General features: G+C 42.5%; 1 protein-coding gene across 1 annotated transcript; it reads left to right on the top strand.

Moving 5' to 3' along the window:
• The first annotated feature begins 234 nt into the window (after positions 1-234).
• On the top strand, positions 235-19,605 carry LOC126556236 (uncharacterized). Its single transcript, XM_050211462.1, has 4 exons — positions 235-316; positions 17,974-18,109; positions 18,813-19,326; positions 19,398-19,605. The coding sequence occupies exons 1-4, from the start codon at positions 244-246 to the stop codon at positions 19,581-19,583; spliced, it is 909 nt and encodes a 302-aa protein (XP_050067419.1). The 5' UTR covers positions 235-243; the 3' UTR covers positions 19,584-19,605.
• Positions 19,606-21,255: the final 1,650 nt, after the last annotated feature.

Below are 21,255 nucleotides of genomic sequence, written 5' to 3'. Positions count from 1 at the left end.
GGCCGGTAGTTATCGTGAATCGATTGAAAATCACATGAATTGTTTATGGGTTTCTATCGCTGCTAGAAGTGGTGTTCAACGAGCGTGTTGTAAGTGAGCGGAATTTGTGAGTGAAAGTGAGCTGAGAAATAAAAATATAGCTGATATAAAAGCTGCTCTCGTGATACTAAAACGTGATTGAAGTAACGAAAAGTGTTATATTGCAAAAAAAACATCGTGAAAAGAGTCAAAGCAAATATCAGAATGCTACCTGTGTTAACAGATTTCAGTACATTTTACAACAGACTGTGTCTAGTCGTGACAGTATTTATTACCGGTAAGTGTCAAAACTAAAATTGCAGCTTTTATCAAGGCTTTAGTGAAAGCTTCCTTTTGAGATAGGATTAAAACCGACCGAATTATAATCAGTCTTGTCTCCCATGGAACCAGTGTTTTCGGGTTATCAGGTTATCAAGGGATACATCAATGTAAATTTTGGTAAATGAATCGGGTTAAAGTTAAAGCCTTGAAACTAAATCTTTTTTTCCATAATATTTTTAACGAAAATGTGATTTTTCTCATGTGAAATAATAATACATTAAGAGATTACGAGCACAAACGAACAACATTGTTCCTTGATATTAATGTTTCATGTATTATCAAAGATTAAAGGTCCAGGCAACAATTCCCATGGTGATTATTCTGACTATTTCAAATTAAGTTGTCAAATTGACGTTTAGTGTGTGTGTGTGTGTGATTTGTGTCTCGTAGTGGTTACTGTATAGGGTTCATAATAGTTCCTTTGTCACATGAGGTTCTTCTTAATCACTACGGTCGGGAGAACGGTCCGGATGGGATTTGAACCACGGTCCTGTAGTTTGAAGACCGGCGCTGAAGTCACCACCACCACCGAGCCACCTTTAGCTTGCTAAGCTTAACGGTGTTCTAAATAATCACCTTTGGTCAATGAATTTAACCTCATTCATTCTCTAAACCCAACCTCATCCATACTCAAAGCTTTCTCTAATTATCTGATAGAAAATTTTACCAAAGCATCAATCCACTTTTGTATCATCACATGAAACCAATATTAGACACATTAAAACTGTTACCAAACTTTAACGGAATATTTATCTTATCGTACCCGGTCATCTGCAACGCAATACACATTATCATCTCGCGTCGGTAAACATCTTGTGGCCAGTTCATCATACGATGTGATAAATATGTCACACAACCTCAAAAACCGGTGAAAACCTGTTCGAAGGCCGTCGAGTCATTGGAACTCTAAAAACCAGACATGTGTTGATGTTTGCATACCCTCAACTCTACCTTTTTCATCAGGCATCCGTTATGCCAAAGATTTGCAAAGATGTCTCACATTTTAGGTTCATGATAAGTGGGTTAATAGTTAAAGGAATTGTGTAAAAAGGCTGTGTTGTGTAGGATGTGTTAGAAACTTGTTTGAACAGTTGTTAGTTTTATCAATAGTGATTTTGGTTACTTGGAATCTAGCACTAAAACTACATTATTATGCATCGACATAAATATTAACTAAGCTATCAAACAAGAAGATTGAACTTTAAACAACGATCGACGATTGTTGTTAAACTTCCTCAACTGGAAGCAAAACAGATCCCACAGCAAATGATTCGCACAATATAGTCATTCACAGGGATCAAGAGGCATATTTTTTTCGCATTTATAATCACCTCCAGCGAAATCAAAGGATCGTACGATCGATTGTGCAATCATGATTCACACACAATCATCTAGTCACGCCATGGAATTGAATTGAGTTAGGGAAACCAGCATCAATCATACTTGAACGACACCCTATATGCTCATATTACTTACCTGTTGGGCTATCCCACGGCACCCTTGGGAAGAAGGCCATCGGGAATTGATAAGAGCACTTGTACTCATATTTTTAGCATGATTGTATCTGTAAAGTCATATGATCAGCGGTGTATCAGCTAGGACTGATTATGAAGTTGATGTTCTATACAATACTCTTGTTACAATTATTATCTATTGGAATCGAAATACTTAAGTTTGATTTTTATTATTATTTTATTAAAAAAACATTTTGAAAAATTAAGAGAGCAACTCAAAAATCAAATAAGTAAAACAATTTCTACGGCTCAAATACTTCGTTTTTAATCCATTTTGACGTCGACTTTAACCATTGCTACTACTTACTATTAGAATAACTACTTTCGTGTAATAAGTGCTTTTTCTTGGTTTAACAACCTCTAAGGTAAACGCCGGCCATCGAATGGCTTACTAGACCGCCGATACCAAGTAAGAAGTTGAATATTCTTCACTATTGGAGGAAGGTCCTGATGGGATTTGAACTCCGCTCCAGCCGTATGAAGACCGGTGCCGTTGTCGCCTACACTACCGGGCCGCGTCTGTGATGAGTGATTAGAACCGAATTTGGATACAGCTTACATAGCGACCTTAACGATCCAGCCGGATTTGTAGTTGTTTGCATGCGAAATGTCTTACCGTACCGCAATCGAATAAAAATCGTAGGTTCATTCACTACAAAGGTTCTGAATGAGCAATACTTCCATTATTTGCATTCGAAGCTTAGCACATACACCGGTGTGGGTACTTGAGGAATTAATTCATTCTTAAATGTTTAAGGCAGTTCCAAGCTTTTACCGGATTACCGGTTTACCACAGATGTCATCAGATACTCACCTTCAGCGCATTAAATTGGCACATAGTGCCAAAAAAAAACCAACTGCCACTGGTGATCTTTTTATAATTTCGCTTGCTGGCTAATCGCCAACGAATTCGGTGTCTTACTAGAAGGAAGGTTAAGCCGTTTGCGCACCGTTTCAGCAAAACCGTACCGACCGACGAGTCATCGTCAGACATTTTTGGTGACAACCGTACCTGTATAATCCGAACTTAATTGTCAGGGCTGTATAATCGAACTCGTCCGATACCTTTCGATAATGGATGCAAGTTCGTGACCAATAAAAGTTTCAAACACGTAAAGTGAAAGAAGAACAAGACTTGATAGGGGCGCAAAGGAAAGGAATGCTGTCTATGCTGTTGAATGATACCGAACAGCCAATTGCAACCGTCCCACCGAATCGTACGATATGATGACGTCACGGACGTGTTCACCTGAATCAACAGAAAATGGTTTCAACGAGTTGGCATGAGGTGGAATTTGGCATAACACCCTATAAGACTGAGAAAAAAGACCCGCCGCAACGGTGGTTAAAAATGCGCGCATCGGCAGCTTTGCACATTGGTGTAAAAGGGGGAGGGTTTCGCCACCCTTATTCCTTGCAGCTTATGTTTTTAGGTTATGTTGCCTACCCTTGCGCAGACGGTTCATACAAAAGCACGCAACTTTCGCTAGGTGCGGTATCGGTATTGTGTTCGCGTCTGGACCATTGTGTACCGGTGTAGATATCGGTGAATGTATTTGCCAGCCGTTGGTTGTCGTGTTTCTGTACCGTTCGATTCGTTATGGCGTTGTGGAGATACGAATAGAGGGAACAGGTGGGGCTTTGCGAATGTTTAGCTCACTTTGAAAGCTACCTGTGAACCTGGACACAGTGGATGTATGTTGCAATCGAAGGAACGATCGGGTTTTAAAATATTTTGTTATTATTAAATGTCATATAGTCCGTCCGTTATTTTTTTATTTTATCAAAATATTTACTCGAAATATAAACCTTTGAATAAAACAAATCATGTACTATAAACGTGGTCTTTATTTTGTATTGTAAAGCTACAAATATTGTCCATACTTTTACACACCGTGCGAAAAGGTAAAGCTGCAAACCAGCAAGCACAAACACTACGTAGCTGTGTGTCAAAGCTCTGTGCAGCGTTGGCGTGTTGTATGATCACTCACATTGTGCAGGTTAGCTTGTTCCGCTTTTTTGGTCCGTTCTCCTTTCACGGTTACCACGTTCGCTCTCGAGTGGGTTGCGTGTATCAAGTTCGTTGTATACGCTTCCAACTGAGACGCCTGGTTTGCTGCCAGGCTTGCGAAGCCACACGGGCCAAGGTCGGTTACAATGATGAGCAGAATCTAGATCATTCGTTGATTTAAGTTATTAGATGATTCCCCTGAAAGCACCCTAAGCTTACGGGACATCCTATTCTCGCTACTTTGCATAAAGTTTGCGTTGAGCAGAAGACGAACTTTTTTACCTTTTTCCAAATACCTTTTTTTGTCCATTTGTAGCCTGTATCTGTGGGCAGAAGATAAGATAAGTGATGTCGGATGACATTCCGTTTTGAGTGAAAAGGCCACTCTCATGGTCAGGTAGCTACGGAAACAAGTTCCACACGAGTGGCCATACTATTCTTCTTCATACTATAAAAGTCATCGACCCGATCATATAGCGGGTAAGGAAATGAGAACCTTTTTTACTTTTTTTCGACAAAAAGCCCAAAGATCGCAATGATGGGACAAGCAAAGTGCGTTGATGTTCACTGCCAATTGTTGACGACGACCTTCTAGATTGTTGATCGCACAGATAGTGCGTATTTAAGCTCATGAGAAACTTCTTTTACCTCCTTGACACGTGGCTTTTGTTAGCGTGATTGGTTTGTTATGATCGATGATCGTCCCGTCGAGCCACGTCGTACAAAACTTGTTGCAAGGGTGCGCACACCAGTGCGAGTGGACTTGACTTCGTACAAGGGCTTGTTTGATTTGATCACGTGTCAGAGTGAGGGAAAGCTGCGTCCCTGTCAGATAGTAATTCAGTGATCAGAATTATAAAGCTTGTTAGCAATTAAAATTAGTTTCAAATGTTGTTACTCAGTCTGGTAACTGTCACTTAGAAGGGAAAATGGATCTTTGTTCTTTACAGAACACGGTTCATTTGAGCACTTTTAGCATTTTAGTACTTTAAGCATTTTAGCACTTCAAAGACATTTGGAGTTAAATCCCTCAAAACAAGATTTTGACGTTACATTTAAAGTAAAGTGGAGTACAATTTTACCTGTAAATGTACCACTTCATCTTAAACATAGTGCCATAATCCCTGCTAATGTGCTTCTTTAACACGGAAAAATCAAACTACAACGTCAGCAGGTGAGGCGAGTAAATAAACCATACCAAAACATCTTGACCGTAAACATTGCGCATTGTTACGCATCATCTTTCCGTCGGTGCCACAATTACTTCCTACTTTGCTTTGGTTTGTCTTTTTTTTTTTCACGTGCTGCGACTGCGTGCGATCTTCAGCCCGCACCGAAGACCACGACATGATACCCAGTCGCGGGGTGGTTTAGGAAGTGATTGCGACTGAAAATAACCTTTTCACCACAAGCAGCCGCCGTGCATAAACACCGGTGCCATCGGACGATTTTCGGCTGCGACTGCAAAATAGAACTTGACGGCGATCCCGGGTGATGAGCGTGTGGCGTGATTTGCGCAAAACTGCCCCAACGTGAATGGCAGATCTTGAGGCAGTTTTTGCGTTCATTGAGAGCTGATCTCGCACATTATCCTTTTTTTTGCCGCTTTGTTATTAGCAAATTTTTTTTTTGGAATTTCTCAATTGATCATTACTTCTTGATCGTCGAAACGATGCCAAACAAAAGCTTCAAGAGTGCCTATTTTGCTGTTTAAATTAGCAAGAAAAAGCTTATTATTGACGTCAATGGATGCCTACAAAAGTTGCTTCTAAGTGTTGTTAAATAAATACAATTTACTGCATTCTTGGGTTGGCGTTGATCCGTAACTGTAGAAAATATTCTCAGTCGTAGTTCGTTTCAATAACGTAAAGAAGGTTTTATCAAGTAAAAGTACAAGCCATTTTACAACCTTTTAAAAAACACTCCACCCGGAAAAGATCGCCTACGGACACCACCGAGCATTGACCGCAAAAAAAAAGCCTACGGTGTCAATCATTCCAATTGGCTTTTATTGAATTAATTTACTCTGCCCATATTCTCGCCATTTGTATCGTACCTCAAAGTTTACGAAGATACTACGTAGCACGTCATACGGTTTCTAGAACTGTCGCCCTGTTTGAACGAATCCGTGAACCAGGTCAATGGTTCGGCATTGACCCGAAAATATTGCTGTGATTGTCAAAATTGCAATCGCTTCGAGTTGTCGCGCATTCCCGACCCGTTTTGGTGGGCTTGGTCTTAAGACCCTAGGGCTGAGTGACGAGTCGACAGCTGCACGATACAGCTGCTCCGTACGCCTATCTGTTGGGTTTCTCCTGTTGCCACTCCAGCAACTATTGCCGACAACGAGGGTATTTACGTCAATGAACGTGGCTTTGCTGAGTACGGCAATCATCGAAGTGACCGCGAACGAAGGTACTCAAAACAAAATTCATCAAAAAATAGCGTAAATACGCACACCCTTTAAAGTACGCGGGGAAAACCATGCATATACATGGGAAGAAGACGTTACGTCAATGATATTTTCACTTACCTTTTTTTTCCCCCCATCCGCTGTCAGTTTTATCCGGTTTGCGGTTAGACAGGCTTGGCGATCAACGATGCGTCAGGTGTATTCACCTAACCTTGCACGTGGAATTCATTGGACCGTGTGTCCAATGATTACACGAACACATTGGATATGTGTTCGTGTAATCGCTGGCGAGCCCCCAGCCGCTGATTGGTCGAGAGGCATCGTACGATATTCGTGAACCACCACGCTACGATGCTCTCTCCAACTTCGTTACGTTAACATGTTTTTTTTTTTGTTTAGCCTTTGGTGGCCGCGTGCGCATCATGCACAATGCAGTGCAAAGTGAATATAGTGGAAAACTGTGCAAAAAGGAACGGAGCGGATCAAGCGATCAAGCGCAATGCCGTGTTTAGATGGCATCGTCGCGCTAATTTGTGTTTGGCTGAGGTTCGCTGAGCGTTGGAAGATCGTCACTTGCAACATGCGCTTGATCTGAGCGGTTGATCGTTACACTTTTTGAATATGCGATGAACCACACCGTGAGTTCCTTCGTTATACTGGGATGAACTGATCACACCGTGAGCTAACGCGTTACGCTGTGACAACATGATCAAACCGCTTGCGCTTACAAGTATCACTGTAATGTTGCATCGGTGTGTTACACCCTAACACAACACCAGTTGAAAGAGTTCCTAACTTAACTTTATATTTGCTTAAAAATTTATAAATTAGAACCCAAAAAAAACATGATAATGTAGCTGATGAATCCACGCTTGGTCAATACTGATTGTTTTGTACGTATTTATTTTAATTTCCCCTTCGTATTGCAAAATTGGAGTGCCAATATGACAAGTATCCTTAATACGATAATTCAAATAAACAATAAAGTCTCGTATCATATATCCATAAAAATTTGAAGACAATTTTAAATTAATTTTTCTTAATTTCTTAGCTTGCAGTTATTGTGGTAATCTGGGTCATGGTTGTACATCACTCTTATCTACAAAACGTCTGGTCATTTTCAATGTCTTATCGTCCTCTTATGTCATGTCTATCTGACCCTTTGATCGACTGGTTAAACCGGTTTGGTCAGTTTCAGACGACCGTCACTAATACCTTTTTTGCACCTCTAATCGTTTCTGGTTATTAACAGATATTAGCGTTAATCCTTCGATTAAACCCGCCTAATGAATCGGTGCGAGTATTGTTGGCTTATCATCATACCGCAATAAAAACAAGGCAAAGCTGGTATTCCTATCGGATGATGCTAAAATGTTTTCTTCCCGTGGTCCTTTTCGCCAGCGCATTAGAGACGGACTTGATATAATTAGAGCACACTCGCCAGCAAACCACCTTCCCTGTGGACCGTTCGCTAGTCAACGCCCATACCACCAGTGAGTGAAACCAAGAAGAAGCTATTTTTAAACTGAATCCAATTTTGCCATAAAACTGGTTACAGTGAAAATTTTCCGCCCCAAGATGCATGATTTGCGATGACATGGGCTTTGACATCGGACAGGACAGTATATTGGCAAGTTAGAACTTCAGTACGATGGCGTAGGTTAGGGTTGTATAATATGCTACAAAAAAAAAAAATGCGAACTACGCTCAACTCATCGGTAAACAACGGCTGTCTACGCCGCGCAGTAGGACAAAGTACAAATTTGTCACATCCATTTACGACCCACTTTACGTCACAGCGTGTTGTGTTCTGCTGGATGTTTGTACATCAGCATGCAACATGCAACACGTGAGCGTGCGACTACTCTGGGACGGAATCTGTGCTAATTGAACTGTTTGTTTCAGCGAAGAACTCAATAGCAATTAATTTCTATTTAGTTTAATTTAAAATGAAGCGAAAAAAGTAGAGATTTTTATAAATCAATGAGGAAAAAATGTGTGTTAAGATGTTTTCGGCAGTAGTACTATTCTATCACTAATCCTGTAAACAATTTATGTTATTTTTATCTCATTCCCTTCGATATTGAGTAGACAGTGCATAGAAGCTGCCAGAAATGCACGTGTGATGCTAGTATTAATAGAATTTGAAGGTAAAGAATCATTACATGTGGCCTAGCTGTTAATTTGCATGACAGACTTTTGAATTTGCAACATTGTAACATCAATTGTCGTTTTTTTAAACTCTTGAACAAAAACCATTATGTATTTTCAGTATTTTTTTTAATTTAAGGACGGCATGGCCTAATTGCTGTATACTTTTTAATTTAACTTTACTAAAAAAGTTTTTTTATACGCCATCAACATAAAATACTAGTGCCTGCTTCTGCTATTATATGCCATTTTTTTACAGCAAAATAGACTCCGTTCATAAATTATTTCCATTTCTTCCTGCTTTAAGACGCATGTTTCTCTGGAACATTTCAATATGAACGAATTGTAATGAAAAGTCTCGCATTTCGGCTGTTCGCCATGCTTTAAATCACAAACGAGCACGCATAAAAGCGTAATTTTCTTTCCGTGATGGGTTTTTACACAATGAAAAATACGAAGCAATTATTTCTGGTGCTCCAACGGCGAACGTACAGTTGGTCGGTTTTATATATTAAGTTCGCTCGGATGCCACTGCACCGTGCACCTTGCATGCTGAAGTGTTTGAACTGTCGGGGTAAAATGTTTAAGTTGGTCTATTCAATTACAATACGAGCGCCAGAACGGAAGTGAAACCCTTTTTACATGCCACCTAAGCTTTCTATTTCATTCGACAGCTACTCGATGGAATCTGTTGTCCATTTAATAACCCACATTATGTGTAATGGGCATAATTTATACTATACACTTGGACTCGGGACGCTTCTGCTTAGGATAGCACGGCATACTTTAAATTCTCAAGTAAGTTTCCTTGCTCTTCACATGCTCAAATCGGAAATAGATTAGGGAATGATTCGTATCGCAGAGATAATTAATGCATACACAACCCGTTTCGATGGTGTGGTGGCGTTCACGTTCACACCATCAACCTCACCGGTGAAAATTGAAAAGCCCTTCGCTCTACAACAGATGTCAACAAGTGGGAAAACAGGCCCGTCCCCCATGTTTGCGCCATGCCGTTGATAAAAGGTGCTGTTTCCCGGCTTTCCTGCGCTTCAATATGGTACAAACTCTACAGTGGCAAATCTCCTGCTTGCAGATGTGCCAATAGCCATGGTGTGGCTAATGACAATTAGATTGAAATTACTACAAATTAATCGCATGCTTGAAATGTTCGCGTGTTGGAATGGAATGTTGCTTCGGAGTGGAAACGATATCCACTGGTGCTTGGAGTGGGGAAGAATCTGCTTTCTGTACAGTTTAATGCACGTTTGAAGTGGACATTCAATGATCGGTGTTGGTGTTGCTGGTCTGCAAGCTGGCGTGAGGGAAAATATGGTAAGCGCTTTGTGAAACACTAGGCGTCTCCATCCGACGGCCACATTGCTAGCGTGGTTTTGGTTGGTGTGAAATTGTTTAAACAATAGCTCCTCTGTTTAAATTAATGCATATCAAAGATTATAAAGCTATGAAGTATAAAGCAGAACACAGGCCACTTACTACTTTTATGCATTAGTTCCATAACCGTGATGCATCCTAAGAGGATTAATTTACCGCAAAGAAACGATTTTCCTTCCAGTACACTTTTGTAAAGAGAAAAACAAACCACCCAACTCAATGCTGCTGGCAAAGGATTAAAAATTAGCGGGAATATTTTTTTAAACAAATACTGGTGCAAACAAAACACGAAAAATTATCTTCAGCACCAGCCGTGGTCGATTATCTACCTCGCAAGTAGGAACACAAACCGCTTACGACGATAGAAAAAAAAAAAAAAACAGGAAGGATAATCGAAAAAGGAAAACAAGAGAGCAACGGACGTTTTCAAACGCAACCGTCTAGCGTGACATAAACCCCAAAAGCGACCATTCGCTGCAATTTGCTCCTCCTCGACGACACCTTGACGGTTGGACAAATCCAAAAAACCTCCCCTCTTCACGCTAACACCCCTTTGTTTCGCATGATGTGGCAAATTAATAATTTATGCATTAAGTTTACATCCTGCACCTGCAGCAAACAGAGCGAGGAAAGAGGGAGTTCGACTCAACTGGCAGCACTATCATCATGTGCCTAGGAATGAATGGTGTCCGTAGTGCTGTAGATCCACCACGGGAAAAGGATAATCCGCGCCGGGCGAAAGACGCAAGAAAGCAAGGACAGCAAAAGCCGTTTAGTAGTAGAACGGCCAGGCGAAAGGGGTTTGACGCTGTCCGACATGTACATCCGTTTGCCAGCGCTGAGAGCCACATGTGTTTCCGGCGCTGTTTGCCTCTTCCGGTAGACGGTTGGTGCCGAGATTCACCCACAAGGCTGGACAAGTACAGGTGGAAAAGTTTTCGTTTTGTTTTGTGAGTTCATTTGGTAGCTTTTAAGCATAAATCTGGGCTTCCAAATCTCATACAGAATGCGTTATATGGTTTGAAAAACAGTACAACGAATTGCCTACGCTTATTAGAGGTTAAATGTTAAATTTCATTTATGAAACCTCGTTTTAAATTCTTCCATCCATTTTTCCCCTTTGTAACACGAAAAATGGTGATGAATAGCTAATCGACGTGACTCGACACTTAAAGTGAATGTGCAACAATACTTCCCCCCCCCCCCCCTCTTTTTTTTGTGTGTGTCCATCGCAACTTCGTAAAGTTTCAAAAAGTAATAGGCTTGTCTGTGCTGGCTCCTCGGTACAGGTTTATCTTCAGGTTTTGAAACTAAACAGAAAAATGACGAGAGAAAAAAAAAACCCCCCGTAATGACCAAACCGGAAATGGTTTACGCCAGGGCGAAAACGATTAACATGCAACCCTGTGCCTTCGGTAGCATCCGAGGCATGCGAGCTGTTGATGGGTTGCTGTCCGAGCGTTGTTGTGGCGGGAGTTAGCGCCAATTTTGCACCGATCTGAAGATCCGGCCAAGAGTAGAATGTGAAAACTGATCCATCCTGTTCGGAAAAGCCATCCTCAGGTAGCGTCAAACGATGGCAAGGGCGACGGACGGGCAAAAGTTTTCTAGTTTGTGGTTTTTTTTTTTTGCTGTACCGGTTGTTGCGTTGTACTACCGAGGAATGATTTTTTTGTCATGAGCCGGACATGTTTTATGCAAGAAAGCAAAATGGGAATAAAAAAGCACTAAAACGGTTAGTTAGAACCACGAAACAAAAAGGCAACGTACCGGTTAGAGTGAAAAGCGGAAGGAAGTGGGAAAAAATGAGATGTCGGTATTAAAACGATCCTGTAGCAGCTTTTTTGCCGTTAAAACGCTACGCTCGCTGCTGGTGGCAAGCTTGCACATTCTTTTAGCGTGCCGGTGCCACTCTCTCACCGCGCCTAAGTTAGATTTTTTCTTCCATATGAGTAGCGTGAGGCCATTTCCCACAGCAAAGGATTAAGTCGCGCTGTATCTCTGATCCTTGGCAGGAGCAGTAGCAGCAATTGCCAGAGAAAGAAATTTTTAAAATTCTAATAGGATTCTCCAGTAAGGTTGTCCCTTTTTAGAGGGCACACACTCACAGCATTTGCTAGCAAAAAGATCTATTGGAAGGTGTGAAACGACTTCTCTCTCGTATCGTATAATAAATATTGTAGCCGGAGTTTGTTGCCTAATTAGATTGTGGCCCCTTTTGTGGTTTGGCCATACGGTTTTCTTTAGCCTTTGCTTACACTGTATAGATTAAATCGCACCAATTGTAAAGGATTAAAGAAGAAGGTGCTTAATGTGGTTAAAGGTATTATAACCAGCTAAAACTCCTGTAGCGCGATAAAGCCTGACCTCAATTACACGACCCATTCCATCCCAAAAAGCAAACTTTTATTTTCAAGGACAAGCGTCACGAATACCGCACCCGGTATGCGGTCACATTACAGCTTCCCCCACGAACTTTTAACACGACGGCACGCAAAGACAAACAATTTCCTCAGTGCAGTGCAGATTTTGCTGCAAAAGTTTTCGCTAAACCTACGGCTGGTATTCAACTTGCAGTGCCACAGGTACCGTTTGTTGATGCGTCTTGAATCGTTGGCAAGCAGGGACGCATCACCTGGCAAAACCCTGACCCTACGGTTGTGCTTGCGCTTAATCACATCACCAAAGTTGTGTCAGTTCATCGCTGGAAAGCTTTGCCTGCGGGGCGGCTGGTTTGTGTCCCGCCATTATCCGGGAATCAACCGGGTGGATGCTGCCAGCGATATACAAACAACAAGCAGAAAGCAGTTTTCAAAACCCGGAAGGTGACCAGAAGATTCTTGCATTTAAATTTATTTAACATCCAACCGTTTGTTTGTTTTGCTGTTCGATTGTAACCGCATGCTCGGTGTACGTTTCACCGCACAAGCAGCATCGCATTAGGTGGAACCGAAGTAGTGTAGTGTACGGCTGCATACAACTAGGCGCATGTATCCTCCGCATGGCGCCCCAGTTCGCTGTACAGTGTGCTGCGAAGCTTTTGCATGGAGCAAGGAGAAAAAAAAGGGAATGGGTAAAAGCGGAACAGTGACTTTTACCACAGCTCATCCTACGTCCGTCCGCGTATCTGCGTGGACAAAGGAAGGTTGGCGACGATTTAGACGTCCCGTCCCGGACTCGGTGAGCGATTTGTTTGCGGTGGATGGTTCAATTGATTTAAATTTTACTGCTTTCCATTGTAAAAGAATCGTTCGTGGCATTGCGAAAACGGAGAAACCGGTGATGGAGCACCGGAGCGAGACTTCATGATTTTCCCGATAACGTTCGATACCGAAGCAGGACAGTGTGCAAATGTTTGTCCTTTGCTGCTATACCGGTAAACAACCAGGGGTGGGGACGGGAAGGGGGAACACTGGCGTGCGGGTTGATGTTTGTGTTTGTGCAACGATGCAAAGGATGAACTTTGTGGTCAGTTGAGTTCGATTGTGGTACGAGCGTAGTGAGAATGTGGGTTCAAGCAACATATTAAAGCTTTCCCACAACTGCATGGAAGGCGGCGGGAGCATGGGCAGGAGTTTCTCGGCAAAGGCAAAGGAAAAGGTGGTACAAGGCAAGCACGCTTCACTAGTTTGTTGTAATTGTCCCTTGACGATGGTGACGTGATTTGCGATTCAATTGCTACGACTCCTTCTCACAGGTCTCACAGGGTCGGGAACGCAACATGCGCTCATCATTCGTGCATTAGCGTGATGGCATTGAATATGCAAAACTCTATCTGTCCGGCGTGAATATTTCTACTCCCTTCGGGTTTCAACGCTTACCGAGGCGTGAAGTAATGTAGGCAAGGGTAGCTAAAGCTGGGTTGGTTATATTTTATGCGAAAACAAATGAACTGAAAGCCAATATTCAATGCACGTTGATTCAATGGGTCGTGTGTCGAGCGCGATGTGTTTACTGTTCGGTTTTGTTAGTGACCGGACCCGTGCTGTCCGTGCTAGCGATAATGTTGCAAACTAAGCTGATGTGATATGCCGTACTAATGACCTTGTCTAATTGGAACATTTATGTCATTTTTTTTCTCATTAGTTTTCTTTTTTGGCGGTTAGTGGTTTCTGTGACATTATATTAAATTGCAGAGAAGCTGTTTGCTCAGTGAAATGGTGTACTGGTATGATTAGATTGTGTTTTGTTTGGAAACACTACACCGATCTTCCTCGAAACGTAAACTTGTACCTCGAATGTGTTTGATGTCAACATTATGATGGATTGGATTTTTAACGCGCATTATTTTCGAGTGATTTTACGGTACTAATATTAGCACCTTAATGGGATGTTCTTGATTGTGTTACAGAGGACAGATACAAATGATTCATCATAGAGTGGAATGAGTCAAAAAAGAATAAATTTTTGTCACGAACAGGTCAAAATTTGTTGCTAACTGTATTGCCTTTACATGCATATATGTAGGCGCATTTTAAAAATTATTATTTATGATTTTTGAATTTAAATTATTATTTACATACATGACCCAGAATCTTGAAACAAATAGCCTGCAGCTGTCAGTTGAATTCGTTTCAATGGAATTCTCAACGCTCCATAAAAGCTGGATGTTAATATTATTAACACCAATAATCGAACATCCAGAATACAAATGATTTTTATTGCCTACAGCAAGTTTTACCTTCAAATGACGTTCTCCTAGAAAAATACTTAATCATATTCATTCGTGTTCATATTGTTATATTTCCGAAAAGCAAAATTTACGAGCCGTCCGAGAGTAACGTTCGCACGTCGTTAAAAAGCGCCAAAAACGTATGAATTTCATCAACTGTTGTTTTTCAAATAATCACCCAAAATCCTACATTCTACGATAACATGACTTCAGTAATTAAAATCTCACCACAACCATTGATACAATAATCTACCTAGGAGCATCTCTTGCGCTCGGTAATTGAAATCGGTACAGAAGCAAGCACAGTGATTCACGTCCGGTAGGTAACTGAGTCTCTGTTCGAAGAACTCTCCAACGGGAAATGCTTTTTTCAACAATCAACAAAATGCTGATGGCTAACGTTATGAGGTGTTGTGACGAGCACGAGACAAACATTTGCTTTCGAAATGGATGTCCGGCCCGGCGAAACAGGTACCACCGGTAAAGGTGGTAAAGTGCTACAAAGTTCCACCATTTTGTGCCATTGTTTGGAGCTTTCGTGATCCCGCGCGTGTGTATGTGTGTGTGTGTTTATCTGCTGTTCATATTGCATATTAAATTTCCGCATGATTTTAATTTTACTCCACTGCACAAGTCAAACGACCTCGCGAATAGGGGCAAAAGCTTGTGGACGAGGGGTGAGTGAAACGGTAAGCACTGGGACTCACATAATTGCAGCAGATCACTGGTGCTCGGAACACGCTTAACAGGTCGGCAAACTACTGCCCGGCAAGGGATATGCCATATTGAGGGCACATTTCAACCCCGGCTCGTTGCAATTCGTCGCATGCACAGGCTCTCCGAGATGTATGTGGCTGCCTTCGCCTGCTGTAGCTGCGTTTGTGACTGTGTGGCGTCCCGTTTTTCGGCTGTAGTCCCTGGACAGGTACGGACCGTTGCCACGGCTCGATATTTCGCCAACAACTTCCCGTGGGGTGCATCCGCTGTGTTTCGTGCTGAATATTCATTAATAATGGTTGCAGTTCATCGCTGCAAAACGGGCCGTTTTCCATTTCTCTCTGTAAAAACACGCACACACACACATACACACGTGGAAAGCCGAAAGATCGACGCAGTGGCACGAGCAGAGGCATTGAGGTTCACGTGCTAGAGAAGAGGTTTTGGGGGGTAAAACAAGCTGCAGCTTGGACCAGAGTGTTCGGGCACGGGTGAAGGATCTATCGGTGGAAAGCGGATTGCATACGTTGCCGGGGCATTGTTGCGAAAATTTAAATAAATGATAGCAGCATGCTTAAGCCGGACGTTCGGGGTTGTAGCTGTCGGGATCTTGATCCTTTGCGAAAGTAACTGCAATGGACCATGTCCAAAGATGCGGAAGGCGAAGGTAGCCTTTTTTTTTGGTGTCGTTGTTGTTGCTTCTATTTCTTTTGGAACTCAACAAGGGTAGAAAAATAATTTACTCCGGTCTTCGAAACACGGACAGAAAGCGCGAGTAAATCGACCAAACGATGTGCAATCTGCCTAACCAAGCCACAAAACCGAAACGGAATTTTCACCACTCATCACCGAGCAGCGACAGTGGGTCCGCCGAGGATAACGCAAACGAGCGCAAAGCGAAGAAAAGATCTGGCGCAAAAGAAAAAGGAAAACCCACCATCCCACGGATAGCATCTTTTGCACGTGCAAACGAAGCATTCAGTTGGCGCTTCCTTGCCGCCGCTTACCTAAAAAAAAAACCCCCAGCGCAAATTATAATGCACCACATTATCTGTCAAACGATCCACCTCGGGATTCTGTTCCGAGCTTCCCGCCGGTGTTTCGAGTGAGCTGGTGAGAATCATTTGCATTTGTTGCGCCATTATTACGGTGTGAAACGGTGGGGTGACGAAGCTCGCCGGGGTAGGATGAGCGTTGCACGAACCGATTCTTGAGGTGTTGAGGTTGACCGCTTGCACTTAAACGGATTTTGGGCTGGTGTTGGTGTGGAATTTGTGGAAAATGGAGATTTAATTGAAAAGCGATGATTGCGGCTGGTTTAAATTAACGTGCGGCAATGGAGATAAACAGATGATAATGATCGTTACAGTTTGGAGAACGGTTTTCGATTGTAGCGATGTTACAAAGCGAGGGTAAAATTGGATTGGAACAGTACTTAAGAAAAATATCACGACCAAGGATATCATAGTCGGTGATTCCTTCTTTCATTTTTTAATTTGAACGTTGTGTACAATCTTTGTTTGCTTGTAATAGGTTCAACTCAAGGATAGATCTCGTGTCTTAGTCTTTGTCCTTTTACAGAATTTTTGAAAGAAATTTTTGTCCTTTTACAGTTTACAGTTTAGTAGACATTTTAATAACAAACTCATTTTATAATTCTTTTGCAGTCGACTACGATATTTATTCTTCAGGTTTACTCCATGTTTTACATCCGCAAATAATGAGTTTACTTTCCGATTTATGCAATCGGAAATCTCGCCCCCGGATGTGATCAAATGAACGTTAATGATAGAGTTCGATACTTTTTGAGTTTCTCTACCTCGCTATGTCTTTGAATGGCTGTAGATAAAACTCTGTGTGTAACAGCCGAACTGCAACAACTCACAGATGTCAATAGGTTCAGATGGAGGTGTCTTTTGAATAGCAAAAAATGCGCGTCATGTTCGCTATAACCCGAGGTGCCATAATTTGCAAGAACTTATCCAAGCTTTCCCGTTTTTTTTTTTTCCCCATCTCATCCAATCCAAAAATCGCGAATGAAAGCTTCTGAGAATGTACGCCCTCCAAACCAGGGAGGGGTAGAAACTTTGCGACTAACATTTATTTCTTCGCGTTCGTGTCCAACGTCCATCCGTTTATTATGCGTTCGGTTAAAAACTTCACATTATCGAAGCCAAAGTTGCGCCCAAGATGTGATGTGAAATGGAAGGATGCAAAAAAAACAGGCTGATATTTCATATCAAACCATGGTCAACCGTAGCCAAAGAAGCATAGTTTGTTGCCATGTTTTTTTTCCTCTGCCCGAACAGTCATGCTTAAACTCGCAGGCACTTCCACTTCGATCCGACACTATTCTGTGGAGGTGGTGGAAGTTTAAAAAAAAATCACCCCGTTCTAAATGAATTTTTAATTTGAAAAACTTTCCCTCCCTGGACCGCAGCTCGCAAATGCGACGCAAGTTGTCCGGCCGCTTGGTCCGGGGAACGGGAACGTAGAGAAAATTCTTTCGATGAATTTACACTTCGAGCGTTATTTTTTGACGTGCATTTTAATTGGTTCGTTCCACTTCTTTCAATTTCTAATTTTTCTTTTCTCTCGTTTTTTTTTCTCTCTCTACATCTTTTCATGGACTTTCCACCGAACTGTCGCTGGACTTGTGGGTTCTTCCACCGCCGTTAAATGACCACACGCAACCAACCACCGGCACCGCTGGGCTACGATGGGATTTATCCGACGGCAGTGAACCTTGGGCGAATACGGGCCGATAACTGTGGCCAGGAGGAGCTGGCCAAATGTGCCCGCCCATTCCAGGTGATACAATCGTCGACGGATCTGTCCATAGCGACGAAAAAGGAGGATCTGGATAAAATATGCCCGTAAGTTTACGTTCCGCTAATAAATTGTAGTTACTTGGCCGTGTGCTTTCGTTCGGTCGTTCTGGCCCACTTTACGCTGGTCCAAAGCTTGCCCATTGTTCTGGAGATAAATCATTCCCTTTTGGGGCTGGACGAGAGACTTATAGTGGATGTAACACGAAGAGCAATTAACACGAAGTGTCATTGCAGATTGTTGAGCGAGCGTCCAGCGTTTGTTTTTTTAAGTTGGAAGGTGTTAGCACGAGGAAGTTATATAAAGTCCTTTTGGTAATCTCAGCGAGATTAGTTGCAGAAGAAGAATGATTTTGAATGTATTTTTTCTTGTTTGCTTTTATTAGGCTTTGGGGTGTACTGGACATTACAAATTTATTTGATTTTTATTCATGCAAACTTGTTAAATTTTTGGAGGTTGTTTTACTTCATTGGCAAAACGTTGTGCTGGTCACGTGCCAGTATTGGCAGACTCGCAATGTAACATTTAACGATTAATTTACCTCAAATTCAAACACCGCAAGGCCACACGCAGCTGCGGTTTAGTCAAGTTTCAAAATCAAGGCCCAAGTAGAAAAGCGCCATTTTCACGAACTCTTCAAAACAATGACACGAATCTGTACTTAAAAAAGGATTTATTATAGATCTATTACTTCCTACTCTAAACATCATCTCATAATGGGCTGTTTTCTCATGTTTTCGATCATTTCAGTGACCTAAATAATGGGCTGCACTGCATACGTAGCTACACGCGTCGTTGTATGACCCTGGAACAGAGAAACCGCTTCAACAAGCTGTACAATGGCACACACCAATTCGTGCGAGACCTCTGCCGCGAGGGTGACTACCAGCGCGAGTTCCTTTCTCACGCACCCTGCCTACAGTTGGTACGACCAGACTACGAAGTGTGCGGACGGCGGTATCACCTTACCGTGATGGCTATATCGCAACAGTCCCAGCCCGATGAACACCAACACCAACAGCATCAGCACGGCCATCACGGTCAGCAACAGACGGACGCCGAGTTAAGCGGACATCAGCACGAACGGCGCCATCGCAACCATCGGACGGCAAGCCGCACCGATGAAGATGACGTGCGGACGGTGTGCTGTTCGTTCATGGAGTACCTTGACTGTTCGGAAGCGGCCGCCAAAAATACGTGCGGTCACGAAACGGCAAGATTCACCCGTGGATTCTTGGACAAAATGTCGTCGACATTAATTAAGGTGCGTTTTCTGCAAGATTGTAGGTCCTATCGTGGTTGTTTGAAACTAACAGGAACCATTTCTGCTTCCAGATGTACTGTGAAGATTACTACAAGTCAAACAAATGTCCGACAATGTACACATCGTCTTCAAGCAATCATTGGAGTCAATTGCACAGTGCGGTACTACTGCTAGTTCCCACGATCATCAGCTCCATCAGCAGCTGGACGTCTTCCTGGTGGGCGTTCCGATCAGATGCTCCATTACGGTTACGATAATCTACGCTTGGGAACGTTCAACTGTAACATCCCAAACAAGCTTCAAACCTGCTTTCCCCCGGCTGATGCACTATTTTAGAATATTCAGATAATATTATGTAGTTTAGTATAATAGCTTTAATTCGATTCACTCACGTTCCGTATTTTCACGGCATGCATAGGTTAGCAATTGTAGCTCCAACGACACTCTAACGTACAATGGTTTTGTTTCTGTTTGCCTTTTAAGTTAAATTTATAAAAAAAAAAGGCAAAGCCGTTAACTTAAGACATCACCTCCCCCGTATAAAGTAGAATGACAAATTAATTGTTTAACTACCGAATGATCCCTGTCCCCTCGTTTTCTTCCGTCGCAGCGTAATTGGCAAATTGGATTCAATCCAGGCCACTGCGCAAGGCCAATCGTTGTGAGTTGTGCTCCATCAACCTAACAACGCTAGAACGTCGATCAAAGATGTCGCTGTAGTGGCTAGAATTTGGCCTAAAGTTCCATACCACCCGTGGCGAATTTGCAGCACTGATGAGTGCAATTAGGGTTAATTTATTTATTAGAAACCATCGGTGGTGTGGTTTGTCATCGGTGTGGCTAAGGAGAGCAAACGTTCTCGAACAGACATCAGAGATTGTCCAGTAAATATGGCCGATTCGAATTCGAGCAGTCACTACACACTTCCATGCACGTTTTACGCCAGATACCGAAGATGTAGATAGTATTCTAGTTATTGCGTTACTACGGAAAGTCTACACGAGCACCGTAAGTGATCCGTGCCAGTCATAAAGCGTAGGTTCAGAGCATATGTAGTGCTTTGCGCCCGTTGATATCGATCATTTCTCTACTAGACAAAATCAAACGTAAAATCAAGCGTGCTGATAATAGCTTTGGTATGCGAACTTGTATAGTAACTAATGTAGCCTAGCGTATATTGTTTCTGTAGGGATATCGAGTTAGGGCGCGGGATAAATATTACTTGAATATTGTCGTTAAATATGAAATTTACATGATAACTAAACCGATAACATGAAAATATTAATTATCCGTCAAATCAACCACTTTTGTTTCTTCTTCTTCTTGATTTAATGACCTTTTTACTTGATCTTCTTCGTCCGATCAAGTAAAATCCCGCTGCATCCGATCTCCGACAGGTTAGACTCCACTTTATCCAGCCAACGAGCTCGCTGTGCTCCTCTACGCCTCGTGCCGAACAGGTCATTGACGAGCATCTTCCTGTTGGGGCATCCTCATCACGTGCCCCAGTCATCGTATCCTTCCGCCTTTGACTACCGACAGGATATCAGCACCGCCAAACAGCTCAGCTACATCGTGGTTCATTCTCCTTCACCACACCGCCAAAAATAGTCCTTAGTACCCGCCGTTCGACAATAGCGAGTGCATTGGCGTCCTCCGACAGCACTCTCGTACCCATAGAAAACTACCGGACGTATCAAGGTGCGGTAAATCGTGCATTTCGTGTGTTGTTGGAGTCTTCTCGATCGCAGGAGTTTGTGGAGTCCGTAGTAGGTACGATTCCCCAAAACAATGCGCCTTCAGATTTCGCTACTTACGTGGTTACGATCGTACCGGTACGGGTAGCAGAACTCTTCTACCACCTCAAGATCGTCGCTGTCAACTGATACTCTGCTTCCGAGACAAACTCTATAACGGTCAGAGCCTTCA

The sequence above is a fragment of the Anopheles maculipalpis genome, chromosome 2RL (assembly GCF_943734695.1).
Source record: "Anopheles maculipalpis chromosome 2RL, idAnoMacuDA_375_x, whole genome shotgun sequence".
Classification (NCBI taxonomy): Eukaryota; Metazoa; Arthropoda; class Insecta; order Diptera; family Culicidae; genus Anopheles; species Anopheles maculipalpis.
This window is presented reverse-complemented; position numbering and strand designations above follow the sequence as displayed.